The following is an 18,957-nucleotide window of genomic DNA, read 5'->3' as shown; positions in this document are numbered from 1 at the left end:
GTTTATTCATGGTTAAATATAAAAAATAAAATCTTTATCGACTACTACTTTATTAAGCTACTATTAACTATCATTTATATCAGAACTTCATTTCTAATCAAACACGAAAACCACCCCTACATAGTTACTCAAACAAACTTCTCATATACAATTTCCGTTATTTTTTAAATATTTTCCGTAGCATGTGCCGCGTTAAAAAATATTTGCACCAATATAATATATTATATCTCATCCATTGATGGTGCACTCATTTGATGGATTGCTTTGCATCTTAGAGGGAGGGGCGAGCGAGGGTGGAGGTAAGCGTCGAAATGACGTCACATATTAAAATTAAACTGAGGGAACGGGAGAATGCGCATCAGCACATTGTTGCTAAACCAGTGGGGAACAGTGAGGGTACTCAGGTTATGAATAACGTCATAACTGAAAGAAATTATTAATAGTTAATATTCAACAAGCTTATAATGCTATAAAATTTAAGTAATTAAAAAAAAGATTTCAGATTAGTAGGTCACAGTTTCAGGTTAGCCGTACAATTCACGAGTACTATTTAGTGACGTAGCCTTTATTATGAAAGATGACATAAACATAGTCGTAAGACAGCTTAAATTTTTGACGTCCAGCGAGATGCATTTTTTCGCGTTTGACATTTGAACCTACCAAGAAACCACGTTAGGAAGAAGTGAGGTGAAATCTCGATGGGAGAGGAAAATATTGCTACAGGTCGCGCCAGTAGGTCGCGCTCCAGAACTCCATTTCTTCGCTCCAGCTGTGACAGAGAACTCTGCAACAGTTCCAGTGGAACAGTGCATAGGTAACGTACATTCAGAGAGACGGTTAACAGAATCTGTTGTTTTTTAAATAAATGCGAAAACAAGCTGGTTAATACTTTATTTTCTCTCCCAGTCATAAAGTTCAACTGCAATATGAACATTCTTTAATCGCCGTCGCTAAGTCAAAAGACGAGGGGAAGTCTTTTTCCTTCAAATATAGCGACACTGCTTTTGGCACTGCCTCAGTTACCGGTGCACCAAGGGTGAGTACATAAGGACTTATTGTTAGATTCAGAGGACAATACTCTTAACCGTCTAAAAAAAACACGGCCCAGGAAGACGGAAAACTCGCTCTCCTGGTTAGAGTATAGTGAATTATCTAATATCAAATAACATTTAACTCCCGCTTAAATGATTTGGCCATTTTTAGGTGCTGAGGAAAAAAAAGAGCGAGACTAGGAAAACATGTATTTCGCCGGCCAAAACTTTGAATCAAATTAACGGCGTATACCGGACTTCCAATGAGAAGGATGCCAATTCTCGTGTTAATAAGATCGAGAGTCAACATTTAACTGATGGTAAAACAAGTGATTACTCTAGCGAGGGAGAGAACATTTCACAAGATCCATACGGTGCTTTTCAGCTATACAAGAGGTCTGGTGACTGGTGGAAGTAAGTTATTATGATAATCTTTATTTCAATATTGGTTAGGCATATGAGAATTTTTTTATAAATTTACATCGATGACACTATAATGTTCGAGGCGGTGATTTTCCTCCTCAGAATTTACTTGCATTCAATCTTAATATTATTGTAGCACAATTACAGCAGGATGTCAAAGAACAGTAAATGATCACTAAAACGTTAAAACAGCTTGTGACCTTATATTTAGAATAAAATTTACCAATTTCCACCCTTTATTTCCTTGCCAGGGGATTAAAAGCCGGATTCTTTCAAAGCACTCGTTAGCAATATAAATTTCATGGAAGGTTGCTATCTTTCATTAATATCTTCGGCACGATATGTAGATATTCTAATATAGGCCCATAAATGCAATATGTGTACACCTACCGATAAAATTCGACTATCGCGGTGGGTCAAGGGATAAATCATAATAAGTTCGTGCACTCCAGAGAACCAATAGAAAATTTTGCTTGAAGAAGGTAGGATAATATTGATTTAAAGGTAAGAAATTAAATTAACCCCGTTATGTGTACATTGTTGAAGGTATAAGACGTCCTTCGCAAAAGTATACACGACTACTAAATTATTAGTCGTTCAGCTAAATAAATGAGTAAGTCGGGTAAGGATATATTCTCCAATTTTAACCTAGGATACTAGAATGACTTCATTTAAGAGAGCTTTATTGTTTCGAATGTACTTGTAATGATGCAAATGCTTCTCTTTCATTTCCGCAGAGAAAATTAAATTCCTCACTTAATTGCCAAGATAAGCACAGGTTCAATATATTATTGGTAGTAAAATAATGAGCTCGCGGTCGCTCGTATGAAGAAGGGCTTTTCATGGTTTAATACTTGTTACACAATAAGGCTCTGGAAAGTGTTTGTAAAACCATCGTGAAAGGCCAACTTAACTGTGACATAAATCTCATCATAACTTGCGACATGATCGCAAATTTTCACGTTTATGTCACTGTTGAATTGTCCACGTTACCATTGGCATGAAAGTTCGAAACTATGGGCGTTCCAAGATAATCTCAGCGGGGGGTGGGGGCATGGTAAACACTTCAAATTCTATATTTACTAAGGATGCGCCAGATGTTCCCTGGAGAGCGTCACGAGGCCGTCTGGAGCTAATGCCCCTTAGCCTTGGTTGTAAAGGTTGTTCCTTTATCTTAATATCTTCTTCATTGTACTAGTAATATGCTTGGCCATTTTGGCCTACCGGCAATGCAATCCCGGAAGACATTTGCTTAAGAGCACATGTACTCTTGTCCAATGTCCTTCTGGTCTTACATCGTATGATGAAGTTTGGCTTACCTTATTTCGATATGGGCTCTTCTTCACGGTCCGTCGTTAGCACTTTATTTTCGTTCGCTGTATATTTTTCTCAATATAAGTTTTTTTTAATCGCTTGCTATTTAATTCTTGATTAATCAGAGTGCGTTTTACAGATTTAAAATGTAGATATAATGAGATTGTTTGTTATTTAATGCGTTTACGCATTCTTCAACACGTATTTTGTTTCGTAAACTGTGGATTATATACTTTCAGTCGTAGAGTATAAAATTTTTCTTGAAGCTAGATGCCTGATTTGTATTTTCAACTCATATAGCAACGAATACCAACTTATTCCAATTCTCCCATTGGCCGATTTTCAAAACAAATTTCATACTTCATTTTTCACCGCGATGTTCCCGGTCATTCCCGAAGTCATCTCTCACGTGATGAAAATTTTATTGTCTGTATTGAGAATTATACACTTATGGTGAAGTAGAGTACACATATTCAGTGTATATTTTGTTATGTTAAGAAGTAATATAGTTTGGGAACGTCTAGTTTTTCAATTTCGTTGAGGTATGTTGTTTGTCAAGTGATAAAAATTTTGGTTGTTAATAAATTTATACTATTTCAATGGGACATGAAGTGTGTAAATGATTTATTTCGTATTTGTAACCATCACGTCTTGATGGAGGTAATTTAAGTAAGATATAATTATGTTATTAATTTGTTTTATAATTTTTTCAGTGTTTTTCCGAAGACTGATTATACTTATTCAGAATATTCTCCGCATAGAAAGGAAATCGCTCCTGGAATTGTCAACATGCCGAATATGTCCAGACTAGGATTGCATAATCAAGATCTAATGTCACCCACGCAAAACATCATGAAACAAAGTATGATGCAGAAATTCTCGAGTTATGAGCGAAGTAAATCCTCTAGTTATTCAGTCAAACAAGGTACGTCTGTAACTAATTTTTGAACTTATTTTTTATGTATCCTATCATACATTCATCATATTTATAGAGGCAAACTAAAGGCTTTTATGCGCTCCGAGTCATTGCAGATTTAATCTATATTTTGTCTAATATAAAAATCGTGCACATTGTTGGTGGTGCGAGTTTTTTCGCGAACTTAAAATGGCTTTATTTTCAGGAGGTGAACAGTATGACAGGAAATGGGCGCGGGTTCTTGGAGCAGAATATACTTCCAATGAAAGTATTAGGCCAGACAATTCCTCCACAAACGACACATACATTTTGACAAAAATGTTTAGCGTTATAATGACATACATTGTCAGTGTGACTTCGTGGATTAGCAGAAGTACTTCATTTCTTAAGAGTGATGACATTTACTCAGGTATACTCAATTATCCCTTCCTTCATTTAAAAAAAATGTAGTTGTACTTCAAAATGTGATGAGCACACATGCGCATTTTTTTAGAATATCAATATACAATCTTGAATTCTTGTTTTCAGGCTACAAAACTGAGAATCGGTTTTCAAGAACGTTGCAAGAGAGGTTTATCCAGTTGATATATCATGTCCTTGGCTATGTTAAGTTTGTTGACACTTGGCTGCTTTTGGGATGGAGTAAAGGAATCACTTCATCGTATTCTACTACTCATGGCAATTATTATCAAAGGCTTTTTGCCAGATTAATGAAAGTTTTTCTTCTCTTCTTACCCACAATTTTAATAGCAGGTGAGATGTGTTCGGAATCAACATTAATTTTTACTTTCTGTACTCGTCATATCTATTGCAGGTTATTACATTTGACCTGGAGACAGAAACATCATTGTAAATATTATGCTGTAATGAAAAAATTCCCTTTTGACTCATCCTTTTAGTGTGTTGAGCATAAATATTTTCTCATATATTTTCCTGGAAAGCCATAATAAATATTTTTGTCTCCGGGTTGAATCTGAACATCATACTTCTTTAACGAGGCAAATTAGCTGGTTTACAATCCTTGTTAAGGATAGCCAATTTTTAGCAATAGCAAAAAGTCCAGGACTGTTCGTCGCCTGTCGGTCATGATTCATAAGTAGTAGAGTTTTACTCTGCATTGTTTAGCCTGCTCATGTGGCATTTCAGGCTTAAAAATGGGAGGAAAGGAGATCTCCAGATGGCTACTGCTCATAAGGAGGTTTTTTCATCTCTCCTTTTGGAAGCAACCGACAAAGATCCTAATGGTTCAGTTTTCATCTTGAAGGAATTCGAAAGTTTTAGCCACATTTGTGGCTTTTTGGAGATAATTGCCCACCTTATTCAATGTTTGACTTACCATATACCGTGTTATGGAGTGCGCATTGGATAATTCTCTTAGCAATAATTTACTGCTCACTGCTCGCATCGCAAAACTGCCTCAATTCCCATTAACACAGTTCAGGAATTGCCATTATGGGTCATGTATGGCCTCAAGTTTCAATCCTGGCCATTGAATTTAGCACACAAAGAATTGCTGCTAAAAAAATACATTGTATCCTTCATATTTGTTGTGCAATGCTGGTTTTTGTATGGTTTGTTAATTGCAGTGATATTTAGTTTCCCCATTCTTTCTGAACTGACAGTTTTGCTCTGCCGATGAGGGAAAAAGAATTGTGGGCAACTTTAATGTCATTAAGCTGTAATGACACTGCATGGTTCAACTTGGAACTTAGTGTCATGCCTTTTTATATCCATAATATGAAATATTATATTAGGGGCCCTGAATTGTGAAAGACACTATCGTATATCTCTAATGTGCTATTGTATGTGCAGTTTTTATGGGGTTACAAACTTGATCATTGGGCCATACTTCTCATATACACCCTCATCGTTTTCAAAATACCAACAGAGAAATAAACTGCTACTGCAATCAAAATTGTGCAATATCAGGAAATGTTCTAATAAATAGGTATAATGTAACACAAATGAGACCATATATGGCCTGTGGTCAAGGAGAGTTGCATTAAATCAGGTAGTGCAATATTGGTTCACTATATATTACACTGTTGTACTAGGTGTGTTGCACTATTGTACTTGGAGTACTGATTTACCCTCTTGAGGCATTGCATGGTACTAAATATGTAATAAAAATATACAATAATTTGCTTTTGCAAGAATCATAAAAAACATGGGAAAAAGACTTAGATCACTGTTTATTTGCATGCTATCTAAAATAATAAAATGGTAAGGCCTGATCGTGTTGAGACAAATTTGATTCAGCATCATTCTTTATGCACCAAGAGAATTCAAATTCGTTTGTGCATTTACCTTAAGCCTGTTCTGCTTACAAGTGGTTTATTTCCCATTTTTAAATAGATATGGTTTACTTGAGATGATATATACCAGTGCTGGGTGTGAGATCCATAAGAATGTGTGAGTGTTTAATATATGCTTGTATGCTAGTGAGTGTAGTGGCATATTTACTTCTGAGAAAAAAGTCACCCTACAAAATGTGAATGCCTTTGTGCTGGATGTTCATTTTAAGTGAGTTTGTAATTTTTCACAGACTTTATTTTGTAAAAAAAATAAATACTTGAAAATTGCAAACACATTTAATATGGGCATCAAACATTACTGTGAAGTGAAGCCTGAAAGTGTGAAGTATATTTATTATGGATGGTTGTTAAGAATCTGCAGTAAACAAGAATATATGTTGCTGGAAAACTATTTAATAAGCTGTGGTGCATGATTGCATGTGAAGTTGCTGAGAAACTGCGTCTACGTATTTTTGAATGTCTTGATGACCTGATGCCACCCATGTAGTTTATCCTAGGTGAATGTCATCACAAAATAGTGAATCATTCAAATGATGCAAAATGCAATTGGAACGATTTTAAATGAAAGTTCGGGAGTCCCTTAATTAGTGTTAACCAAATGTTCTGTATTATCAGGTGTGTGGGGTGCTTCAGAGTATTTGTGATTGGACAAGGTAGCTTGTAGTAGAACAGTAAGATGTACTTTAGTAAGAAAAACCCATTATGCATTTGTACTAACGCGATTGCAGTGGCTCTTAAAGCTGTCATTGATGTAAATAATGAAAAAGTCATTTCTACCGACCTTACATTTAGAAGCATGCTGTTTGGAAATTCACTCTTCGTCATCATGTATAGTAGACTTGATATATAGATCTATGTATTGTAGTGCTGGTGTGAGTAGGGATATGAAATGTATCATCGAAAAAATTGTAAATGCTTTAAAGAAACAAGAGTAATACTTTTTTATAGGAATTCTGGCTAAAACTATGAATTCAACCAAAAAATTGTAATATGAAGTGTTTTATCAATCAATTTTTTAAAAAGTTCAAAACTGTTATTGCTCCTTCCTTTTTGTTCGTTTTCCTTAGCCAGTAAAACATACCAAAATTTTCTTTCCATATTTACACATACCCTATTATTATTTTTTGCATCTTCTTTTTAGCACATTATGTATTTTGAGAGTTAAATTTAAAATGTTCTAAAAACCGTGGAAAAGCAATTGGTGACCTTAAAAATTAATTTGTTGTGCTTTAAAATCAGGGAAAGTTAAAACAGGGAAATTAAAAATTGGAAAAAATCTTCTGTTACTGCCCTGAATAGAAAAATTTTGAATGAGAACACATTGTTTAAGCAACCGTAAACCATTCATGATCTCAGGAAAGTTTATTTTAAGCATATTTAACATTAGTCCATAAAAAGCAAAGTTATGTCATTTGACATTGGATCATAAACATGAAATAGCTATGTTAAAAGAACTGGCAATTTTCCGTAGACTTTATTTCACAGTACAATGTATTTTCACCGACTTGCGGCAGCATCAGGTACAAGTGACATGCACAGCTGTGGAATATATATTCATCAGGCAGAGGAGAGGATGAATTTGAAAGTGAGGGAGTGGGTTTTCTGGTAATTCAAAGTTGGTGATTGTGGCTTTTTCTGTTTAAGGAAGAAGGGGTGGTGGCACCATGGTTATGGCTGAGCATTGGGTCTGGTCCGGGTTTATTGGGGGAGCTAGGAGGGGGGTTTAGGAGCTAGGACATCAAACAATTCCACGAAGTGAAGCCTGAAAATTTAAAGTACATATGAAATAACTACTTTGAAATTCACAAACACCTAAGTCTTAGGTAGAGGAATGTCTTTCCAGGCAAGAACTGGTGGTGACTTCTGTGTTAGCAGGTGAGGACACGGCCACCGCCATGGCCAGTCCTGACTGAAATCCCTGGACTAATATAATCTGTAGTGCACATGATGTCTCATGTGTGTTAAGGCATTTTCCAAAATTATATCATATCCAAAGGTCTAGTAAAGGTTGGACATCAAGACCAAAGGATTTTATTGCATGTGTGATATCACGCCAAATTGGGCTCTTTATTCATGGTACCCCAGCACGTTGAAGGACAAGTAGTGTAGCCAATGTTAAAAACTTTGATACGAAGTTATGGGGATAAAAAGGCAAGCATGAAGTAATGTAATGGAGGATTTTAATGAAGGAAGGAGCTTTCAAAATAGTCTAAATTACATGTGACAATATATGCCTATGTATGTCCTAATGTCTGTATTTGATGTGTTTTTGAAACAAAAATACAACGGCACTTGGGGCCATTGAATTGAGTTGAGTCTAACCTGACTCAAGGAAAACAGGTTCATCCTAAAGAGTTTGCATTGTCACCAAGGGAATAGAAGAGCAACAAAATTTCTCTAATCTCTCCATACTGGAAAACGTTTATTCCTCTGTAATTTCCCTCTTGGCAATTGGAGAAATTGCATTACATTTCAGTAACTTGGTCGCTTATCTTGGTTTCATTATTTTTATGGCTGCACTTCCTTTTATTTACAATTTGGCTTTAAATGAAATTGCGTTATTATAATGGTATTATAAGTTCAAAGTTTTGATTATTTGTTTTAAGATATTATATCCTTGTTGTATGCATCAAAAGGCATTTGGAAAGAGGGAAAAGATTGGTCATGGAAGGTTCCAGTAATGCAGTTTATGTGCAGAACAATGTTGAACTCTTATTTAACCCCTCTTTGCTATATGTTACTGTCTTGACAGACACTCATAACTCTGAATTGCTATCAAAATTTAATTATTAAAATAATTCAGAACTATGAAACAGGTTTTTAGATTATAATTTTTGGTTTTCATATCTTTCAGGTGTTATTGCCACCACTTTCCTCTCCAAAACCCACAACTTGCTCACAACTCTGTGAACAATTTAACAATTGCATACGGATTCTAGTAACAATTTAACATGTTTTGGTCATCTGTTAATATTTCCCTTTCCCCATAACATTCTTGGGTTTTTATTTTAACCGTGATGTTTCTGGTAATGGAAAGAGGTAAACATTTTGCTCAAGTCTGATGTATATGTAGTCTTTATCATCTAATTCTCCTTTGAGGAGTGGTTGGGACAAAGTGTGGTGATCACATCAAACACCAATGTGGCTTATGTAAAAGAGTTCTGTTTTAGGTTCATTAGGCATGCTTTGTGTTCTGTATGCACTTTAAATACATTATATGGCATTATTTCATATTTCCATATTGCTGATCAACGTATAAATAAGTAGGGCTAGTCGAGGATTTGTTCCATGCCCTAAATCTGCCAAATTGTGAGGTTTAGATAATTTAGGAAACTAGAATTATGTACCAAAAATCAGTGATGTAATGTTGGCTGTTGCTAAAGTAAGAAGTATGAATCGAAAGCAACATTTCAATGTATTTGGCAGCACATAATGAGCCTCCAAGGTATGGCCATTGTATGTACACATTCATTTTTCAGTATGCTGTGCTCCATTTCAAGTATCTCTAGGATGAAACTTCCTAGTAATTAATAGTTTCACCAATAGAGGCACATGCACAAAATTTGTTAATGATCTCATGAATTGATATAACTAATACTTTTTGTGTGAACGCGCTATTGATGTGCTGCAATGAAGTACTGTTTTTAATCAAATTATATCTCTAAATCCAGTTTATTGCTGTCAAATCAAATGAAACCAATGACAATTTGCACAATTTCGTGTGCAGTACAATGATACTTGATACTTTCAGTTACCCATACCTAAATGTACCACTACATCTTTTATAAAAAAATAGACCCATACATTTTTTACATCATAATTTGGTTAAATAGTGAGTTATAAATGAGTAAGTACAGTATTTATGATTCTGACATGACAAAAATATGGTTTAGATCATATTATGGTCCAAAAATAGGACTACCTTTGTATGCTATACACTCTTCATAAATTTTCATTTTGTCAACTATCTTTGCATATGATTGATGCCCTATTTTTATGGGCAATTTATAATAATACATGGAAATACAATTTGCATTTCTGTACATCAAGTACTAAACTCATTAAAGTGTTCATATTTGTCTCAAGTGCAGAGGTGTAGTTCATATGAAAGTGCTGAACAACTTCCCATTTCATAAATTTGGAGATAATCATAATATTAAATTTAAAAATACCAGATAACTGCTTATTGATTCTTTTGAGGAGGAAAGCCAAATTAAGTTCAAGCCTCAACTAAAATTAATTAGAAAATTCGATTGTGAGCAACCCTGCTTTAGTATCATGTTGGTAGTGAGGCTTTCAAATTAGGTAAAACACTTTTTCTATTTCTCCTTGCAGTTTTTCAGGTACAAATATTAAACATTACCAATACTTACCTTCTGTGTATAAATTTCCCTCGCACATAACCAATAGTGAAAAGCTACTGCATCCTTGTATCAGAGCATCATTTATGAATGGGTTTAACTCAATTATTCCCTGCCTTTAAGCATGATTATATTTGAGCAATTATTGAACATAGGGTGAACTTTTCCACCTGATTAAAATCTCTCACTTCAACCCCTCTGCTGCCTGCCCACCCTTCTCAGTTAAATCCCCTCTTTGAAATGCTTCCTATGATCAGTATGGTATGGCAGTGATGGAATGATTGAACCATGGGGAAAATAATCACAAGTGAATGAATGCTTGGAAACTCATCCAATGGCCACCCATCACTGGCCATGTACTTGATTGCTTCCCATCTCAACAGCAACAGTCTCAACCAAGCACAAGCGAACATTTTAAAAGAGCTGCGAACCTCTAGCAATATGTATTGGCATTTTTCCCTTGCTATTTACAACATTCATTTCTATAATAACTATACATAGTATGCACGACTATTATAAATCTTCTGTTCTCTGTCACTCTTTGTTTGCTTGCTTTCCAAAGTACCTGGTGTGGGAAGTCAAATATGGGTTGAAATTCATAATATTTTTAAAACAAATGAAGAAGGGAGGAGAGTAAAGGGAAACATGTTCACCACATTGGACTTGAGGAGGTGTAAACTCTTAATCCTTAAAAGAAGTAAATAACAAGTCAAATAGGAGTGCAACAATTGTCAACTAACTCTGGTGAGTGTGTTTCTAAGTTCTAGTTCTTATATTTTTATCTCGAGTTACTTATCAAGCATTAAATGACATGAATATTCATTCCCCTTTTACTCTTTTTAATTGTAATAACCCTTATGCTGCTCATATTCTGAATTTCCAATTTTGGCAAGGTGGTGTGGATGAATTGCATTTTAAAAGCAATCATCAAATGATGGAAATTGAACATATGCAGCTCGTACCATATTAGCTTTTCAGGAAGAAGTGCATTAAATATATGCTGGAAGTACCTAGACACAAACAACATAGACATGCATGTCATACATTTGAACTCTATTTTCACCTGCAGTGAAAGGGACAATGGCACAGATATTCTGATAGCCTTAAACATTGTTATACATGTGTTCATGTGCTTCTATCTCTTGTTATGTTGCAGAGAGGTCTTGAACTTCTAATGCATCTAATGTCTTCTTTAGTGGCCTTTTGAGGAATGTGTTGAATGATTAAACTGATATAAATGTAAAGTGCAGTCAATGTTATATTTAATGGTGTTAGTTGACTATGTGTTTTAATCTTGATAAATTTGGAAAAAAAAATCACATATATTGTGTAGAACTACCATGTGTCTTAATCTCTCATTTACTAAATTATGTATCTTTAAAGAAACGTAATTGGGGAACCTTCTCTAACCCTGAACAGGATGTTGGGCATATGTTCACATTTGGGATGACCAAGCAGTCTCCAACTCTATTTCTATTCCTGAACCCAATGAACCTTTGTTAACCTCTCATTCTAAATCTGCTTTGGGTTCTGCAATTCAAGATTTTGGAGCATTTTCTCCCCTCAAGATCTTAGCTACCAGTTTTGCTTCAAATCTTCATATTTTATGGATGTGGATTATGTTTCCTGTGGTGAGTGTAAATTAGAAAACTAATAATCAATGATGTTTAATGATCATATTGGATTGTTGGAGCTGGTCCTTGCTTGTGTGTATTTTATTACAACATGCATAAATTTTTTTATAGATAAAGAATGGAGAAAATGAGGATAAACAAGTGGTGGGGACTATAATTAACCCACCAGCACCAGTAATTCAGTCCTCTGAGAAATGGAAGATGAAAGCAGAAGAGTGTGCCTCTAGTGCACCTAAAGTTAATATGGATGAATTGGTATCAAATATTATTGTAAATCCATTATTTATGAACGTTTTGTCATCAACAAAAGGAGAGGACTCTAGTTTGAAGATAGATAACATTTTGCTAAAAATGGATCATATGCAGCAACAAATAGACCAGAAATCATCAGAAATTGATATGTTAAAAAACAGGATGAAGTCTGATGTAGAATGGCATATCAATGCATTTTCCAAGGAGAGCAGAGAGAGAAATGATGCGGTTTTGGAAAAACTGAATCAGCTGGTATGTTAAGGAAAATTTTATATACTTGTATCTTATGAAATGTTAATGCTTGCAGTCTGGTCAGAAAATGAGTTTCTTTGTTTAGAATCAAGCTATAAAAGCAAGAAATAGCAAAATGCTCATTGTGTTATGCAATCAAAATTATTTGTGCGGAGGCATGTGGTGGGGTATGTTAGGTTACCACCCATAAAATAGAATAAAACTACATGTAATACCAAATCATGTTACCTCTGCAAATATTAGTTTAATCATGTTCTTAATAAATTTTAATCATACCAAAGAAAATATTTACATGCTGGATACATGTATTCAAATCATGTTGTAGAACTGTTAAAAAGATGGGTATAATTAATGAAATGAATAACATGCAGGACACTAGCAAATATATACTCTTATAATTCTAATTATCTCCAACGTGATTGCTGTCATATCTATTTTGATCTCTAATGGTATGAGGAAAAAACGACATTTTAAATCCATTCATTCTACAATAAATCTCCCTGATTTTATGTTGGTGATCTGAAACTATTGATGAAGCAGCATTAACAACTGTCCATACATCAGTCAGTGATAATTATAGTGGTGTCATATACTCCTATATTTAATTAATTGATATTCTGTTACATTTTACATTATTTAGTTGTTATTTATTCTGTTATATTTTTCCATTTTGTCCCTTTCTCACAAAAAATCCTTCTCAGAAAACGTTCATCTTCAACTGTCCTTTTGCTTACTGGAATTTTATGTCATTAGTGGCCAAGAGTCACTTCCAAGGTATCATTAATTCAGCCAAAATAAATAAGTAATGAAGAGAACAAATATACTTTAATCATTATACTTTTATTTTCTGTAATAATTTCTCCTTCTCACAAGCTGTCATAGAAACACCATCATGTACTTCAAAGGCTACTAAAAAATTAATCATTTAACTTAATTCAAATTCTTTCATACTGCAACAATCTAAAGACCAATAGGACTCTGGTGGCATACAAACAAGTTATCCAAAACAATATTTAAAAATTATTACAAAAAGCACAAGTAAATTATGAGAAGTTATGGTTATATACAGCTATGGTTAATCAAAATGTTTTGGATTTATAAATTGGAATCACTGATTTTTATTATTCTCAACAGGTAATGAGAATTGATGAGTTAAGTACTCAGCATCAATTTTTGGAAAACTTAATACATATTGAGAGCTCATCAAGGGAAAAGGCTATTCTTGAGTTGAGAGAAATCTTGACTGTGTTAAAGAAACAGGATTCTTTGCAGGTAAAGAACTCTTGAACTATATGCTCTGTGCACATTTTGCCTCCAAGTAAGATATTCTCTAAATTTATGATAATATTTTGTTTTCAGCCATCTTTGCAAATTTCAAATGAATGTAACAACCATGAAAATTTCAATCAATTCAAGTTGGATTTGATGAAGTATGTTGATGATCAATTTACCAAGTATGATGCCGACAAAACAGGACTACCAGATTATGCTCTTGAGACATCAGGTCAGTTATGCTCCAACTAATGATTTTCTTTTCATTTGAACATTGAGCATTAATTTATTCTCACTCACTAGGTGGGAGTATTGTCAGCACCAGATGCACTGAAACATACCAAGCAAAAACTGCTGTGTTTAGTCTTTTTGGGATTCCGTTGTGGTCACCATCAATTAACCCTCGAAAGATAATCCAGGTAAGAAAATATTCATGGTATTTATGTGGTTAGACAGAATGATAAAATTCTTGTGAGAGCATATTATTTCTCAGAGTGTAGAAAATTCACATTGTTTTCTTTTTCTAGCCTGGTATTCTACCTGGTGAGTGCTGGGCTTTCAAGGGGTCCCAAGGTTATGTTGTCATCAAGCTGTCAAAAAAAGTTCACATCACCAGGTTTAGCCTTGAGCACACTCCTAAGTCACTATCTCCAGTTGGGACCATTGATTCTGCTCCCAGAAACTTTTCTGTTTGGGTAAGTTTTCAAATCGTAAAATACACAAACTGAGTAATTTGGATTGGCTCACTTTTGTACCTTTTTCAATTTTTTTATTAATAATTTTTATTTGTGATTGATCCAGACTTCTTAATATATAAATACTGTGAGAACTGCTGCAAAACACTGCACATTTTGAAGAATGACAGACTTGCAGAAAATCACAAGGAAAATTGAGATTTGATTATTTTTCCAAACTTCATATTTTGCCATATTACATCAAGATCATTTATCATGCCAATATTAGTATTTTTTGTATGAAATTCTCTGTGAATATAATCTGAAACAATCTGATAAAAATACTGCAAAAAATACAATTTTTGCTAGATGCATTCTGTTGTTGGTTTTGTCTAGTTATTTGCCAATATGCCAGTTTTTATGTCTATGGTTCATTGAAAAGTTGACGGGTGAATAGACACTGTGGATAAATAATTCATTGGTATTTTGATAAAATTAGTTTTTATCTATCCTGATGCCTCTGGTGGTCCAAGTGCCCCTTGGGATCCTTTAAAGCCTTTTGCTTGTCATCAGGTTTCCCAGGGAGAGAACCAATGGAGTTGACATAACATCCCTATGTGAGTCGGGATTCAAAACCCACAACCTTAGGGTTAGCAAGGGAGCACCTTGCCTACATGATTAACCTGGTCAAAAAATATATGTGAACTGAATTTTTGCAACTTGGCATTGATGCAGAGTCATATCAGTGAAATTTGTAACCCACAATAGTATGTGTTAAGGTACCAACTAAACTAAATAAAAGCTTGGAAGAATAAGTAGTAGTAGTTTTGAGGGGAGGCGACCGACAGCTGAGGTCATTTGCGCCATAGGGGATGGACAGGCGAGGATGAAGGGTGGAGAGAAACCCGGCGTCGGCGTTAGCCTACTCTTTACGAAAGGCGCCAAGGGGTCCGCAGTTTAACGTCCCATCCGACGGACGACGTACTCACTCAAAGTGCCCTCCACAAAGCACCTCAAGTAGGGATCGAGATACCTCTGAAAAATATTCAACACCGCCGGGATTTGAACCCGCGCCCTCAGGGTGGGAAGCCAGTACGTTAGCCCCCGCACCATCTCGATCCCCTTTGGAAGAATAAATAATGCTAATAAATATCCATGACGACTCTATTGAACTTATCCTCCTTATTGTGGAATAGGCTTGTTTAGTTTCACTATTTCAAGCCATTTTGGGTTTTGTAATATTTTTTGGATTCAGTGCTGGGTTATTTTAAATTTATTTATCATCCTGTCCATGGGATTTCCACTATTTCAGTATCTACATACTTATGCATACAAGGAGCATGAGGAACATACAATTGGACAGCATTCAAATGTGTACTGGATTTTGTTTGGGAATAGTTTTTGCATGTTATCAATTCTTTTCCGTATTTTACAGGGCTTAAAGAATGAAATGGATATGAATGGTCAGCTGTTTGGTCAGTATGTATTTGATCAGAATGGCCCAAGTTTGCAGTACTTCTCAGTTAAGGTAATTTTGTACATGCATATCTTGTACCTAGCATAAAAGCACAAAAAATTTAAGATCACTTGACTAAATGATATATCTTTTACAGGAACCTGATTTACCTCCCTTTCAATTCATTGAGTTGCGTATCGAGTCAAATCATGGTAATCTGGAGTACACATGTGTTTACAGATTTAGGGTTCATGGGAATATGCATAGAGAAGAAAATGATTTATATGGACAGCATGGTAATTAAAAAATTGTCACAAACATATTACCAGGAAGTTAACTTTAGAAGGAGGAATATTCACAACGGGTGCTACCTTAAGTCCGGCCAATATTTTGCCTTTGTGCACTATTTTTCTTCTTATGACGACCAACCCAAAAACTGTTTCGGTGCTTACAACAAGACATTGGAAGTGATATTTTGATACACGAATTTTAATAGTCGTATTCACTTATGCACATGTTGTTTTGTTTTCAGAAAGGTATGTGAAAGAAGGAAATGTGCCTAATTTTCTCAGAAAACTTCGCTAATTTAATGTGATCAGATTTTAGATGGAAAAAGTACAAATGCCTTAACATAATGTAGTTTTTAAATGTTTTCCTTGTAAATTATTCCTCATAGAAAATGTTTGCCTATCTATTTTAAAAATATTTGTAAAAAGTATTAAGAAGAAATAGTATTGCTGTGTACAGATTGTGTTTTTGAATCTTGTCAACCCTAGTCTAATATCTAACTCTATTAATATTTTCTTGTCATAAGCATAACTTTACCTATTACACAATTTATTTTAGTCAAATTTGAGTTGTGAAAGGGTTTTTTTACTGCTGAGCAAAGTGAAAAACTTATATTTTATTTATAAGATTATAGCTCAAACATCAAATGCAGCTTCTATGCAACTGACAAAATGTAATCTATTGCTGTTACGAATTGGCTGCTATGCACTGTATGTATCTAAAAAATCTTTCCATTGTTGATTTCCCCCATGTTTTAAAAGACTAAATTTTTTTATTGGGTAAGATAATAATTGACTGCTTTTAGGAGTCAGTATTGTAAAATATTTTTATGAACCAGTTGTAAATTTAAAAAAAAATGTACTTATTATTTGAAATTTGTCAAGTATCATTGCCTTATTGTACTACTTTTTTGTACATTAAGCCCTTATGAAATGACTTTGTCTGTAATAATTTCAGAATGTCTTGCTTTGGGTCCTTTTTGATGAAATGTCATTCTTAAGTCATTTAAAAATTATGTAACTTTATGCCTGGACAAATAATTTGATCACAGAATGATTTCTCACGTACATTTAGCACTGTAAAATCCAAACTTCTTTAAAATCTTGTCGGTGGAATGGTTATCACTGCCTTACCAAACAAAAATTGTTATTGCTAATGGTAATTGCCTTGTTACAGTACAAATTAAATTGTGGTTTTTACAATTTGTTTGATTTTAGCATAAAATAAAACCTTTTTGATAGTAGCATCTTTTGTTATTTCTTTAAAAGTATTTTTTTTTCTTTATTAAAGTATATACTACTGTGCATTTCATGAATGGATAGGGAAAACTTAGCTTGTTTTAGTACTGGAAGATAATGGAAGGTACTAAAATTATATAAAACATCAGGAATATGGAAATAGAACAAACTAATCCAAATTTAATGCTCAACACTCGTCAGATATCATACTTTCTTTCTATCGCAAAATTCGAAATTTATTTCTGGGGTGCTGACAATGCTAAAATTTGGTCATATTTATTTGGAAGTGTCACATTTGGATGTAATCTTAGACAAATTTATTTTGGCTATCATTCTACATAGAAAAGGGTCAGGGTCATTTCATGATAAGGTTACAAAAAACAAACTTATCTAACTTCAGAATTTGTTTAGAAATTGAAACAGCTAATGCATAGTCAATAAATTGATTACTTGTGACTTTCAACACTTTTGCGTATTAATTTATTTGTCTTGAAGATGATGCACAATATTACACATCTTGCAAGTGGAATGGACATTTAATGTAGAATCATTGTACAAAATTTGCAATTTAATTTTATAAACTGTGAAAATATTGATTAATAACATAAAATCACTTCCATGCAATATTTGGGAATCTTTTTTAAAATTAGGAAATATATTTTTATATTTAATGCTAAAAGTTAATGGTTGTATATTTTAATTTACATCGTTCTCAGCACTAATATTAGCTTTTAGTTTTAAATGTCTTAAATGGATGACATTACGTATTATTGTTAAATATGTAAAAATCTATTTCTCCTTGCAATTAGAGTTAAGTTAAATTTTTTACTTAAGCTGGAAGTGTTTCATCAACTTCATGTGGAAATCAACTGGAAATGAAAATATAGTAACTTGGTGATTCCACTAAAATTTTCGCTGGAATTTCAGAATTTTAGTACCACTGATCCATGTAGAACTCCTTGCCAACTTCGCTCAGAGGAGAGAGAGAGATCTTGCCAATTTATAATGCAACTCTGTTCATTGACAAGATATATAGAGTCAAAGCAATGCCAGCCTCATGTGTAGGCTGTTATTATAGGGTCTTAAAAAATCTGTCAAAAAGTGTCAAGTTTAGCTTTTTCCACTAGCTCAAAATTATTTACTCCATTAACGTATTTCACTCCAGGATAACTGTCTACCACTACCTCACAGATTCATTATGAAAAAGAGTTGATGTCATTAATTGCCTACTTTGGTATATGGCAGTGTCATAATTCTTTACCACAAACCAAGCATGCTTGTTTGCATGTGCATTCCAACAACCTGCAATTAAGAAACACCCTGCTCATTACACATATCCTTAACTTGAAGTCTCTTTTATCTAATTCCCATGATGTTAAAAATTTACATTAATGGAAGGCCCACTCGTTTCCGTGCCAATTCAGAAATATCTGGGACCCAGAAAGTCATAAAGCTGGAGTAGAATGAGGTCCTGTGAGCTGCCATCCCTTAACAATTCTGAGATTGTGATGTCACAGACTAACAATTCCCT

The 18,957-nt window shown here is 34.2% G+C and overlaps 1 protein-coding gene across 1 annotated transcript; it reads left to right on the top strand.

The window, feature by feature from the left end:
• Positions 1-356: 356 nt before the first annotated feature.
• LOC139690147 (klaroid protein-like) lies at positions 357-17,432 on the top strand. The gene is made up of 14 exons (XM_071587408.1): positions 357-814; positions 907-1,036; positions 1,204-1,445; positions 3,482-3,693; positions 3,890-4,093; positions 4,213-4,437; positions 11,780-11,991; positions 12,106-12,498; positions 13,633-13,770; positions 13,858-14,002; positions 14,074-14,189; positions 14,298-14,465; positions 15,880-15,972; positions 16,058-17,432. Exons 1-14 carry the CDS (start codon positions 699-701, stop codon positions 16,202-16,204), a joined length of 2,541 nt encoding a protein of 846 aa, XP_071443509.1. The 5' UTR covers positions 357-698; the 3' UTR covers positions 16,205-17,432.
• The last annotated feature ends 1,525 nt before the right edge of the window (positions 17,433-18,957 follow it).

Source organism: Hetaerina americana, unplaced genomic scaffold (genome assembly GCF_022747635.1).
Source record: "Hetaerina americana unplaced genomic scaffold, ioHetAmer1.1.p SCAF_3, whole genome shotgun sequence".
Classification (NCBI taxonomy): Eukaryota; Metazoa; Arthropoda; class Insecta; order Odonata; family Calopterygidae; genus Hetaerina; species Hetaerina americana.
This window is presented reverse-complemented; position numbering and strand designations above follow the sequence as displayed.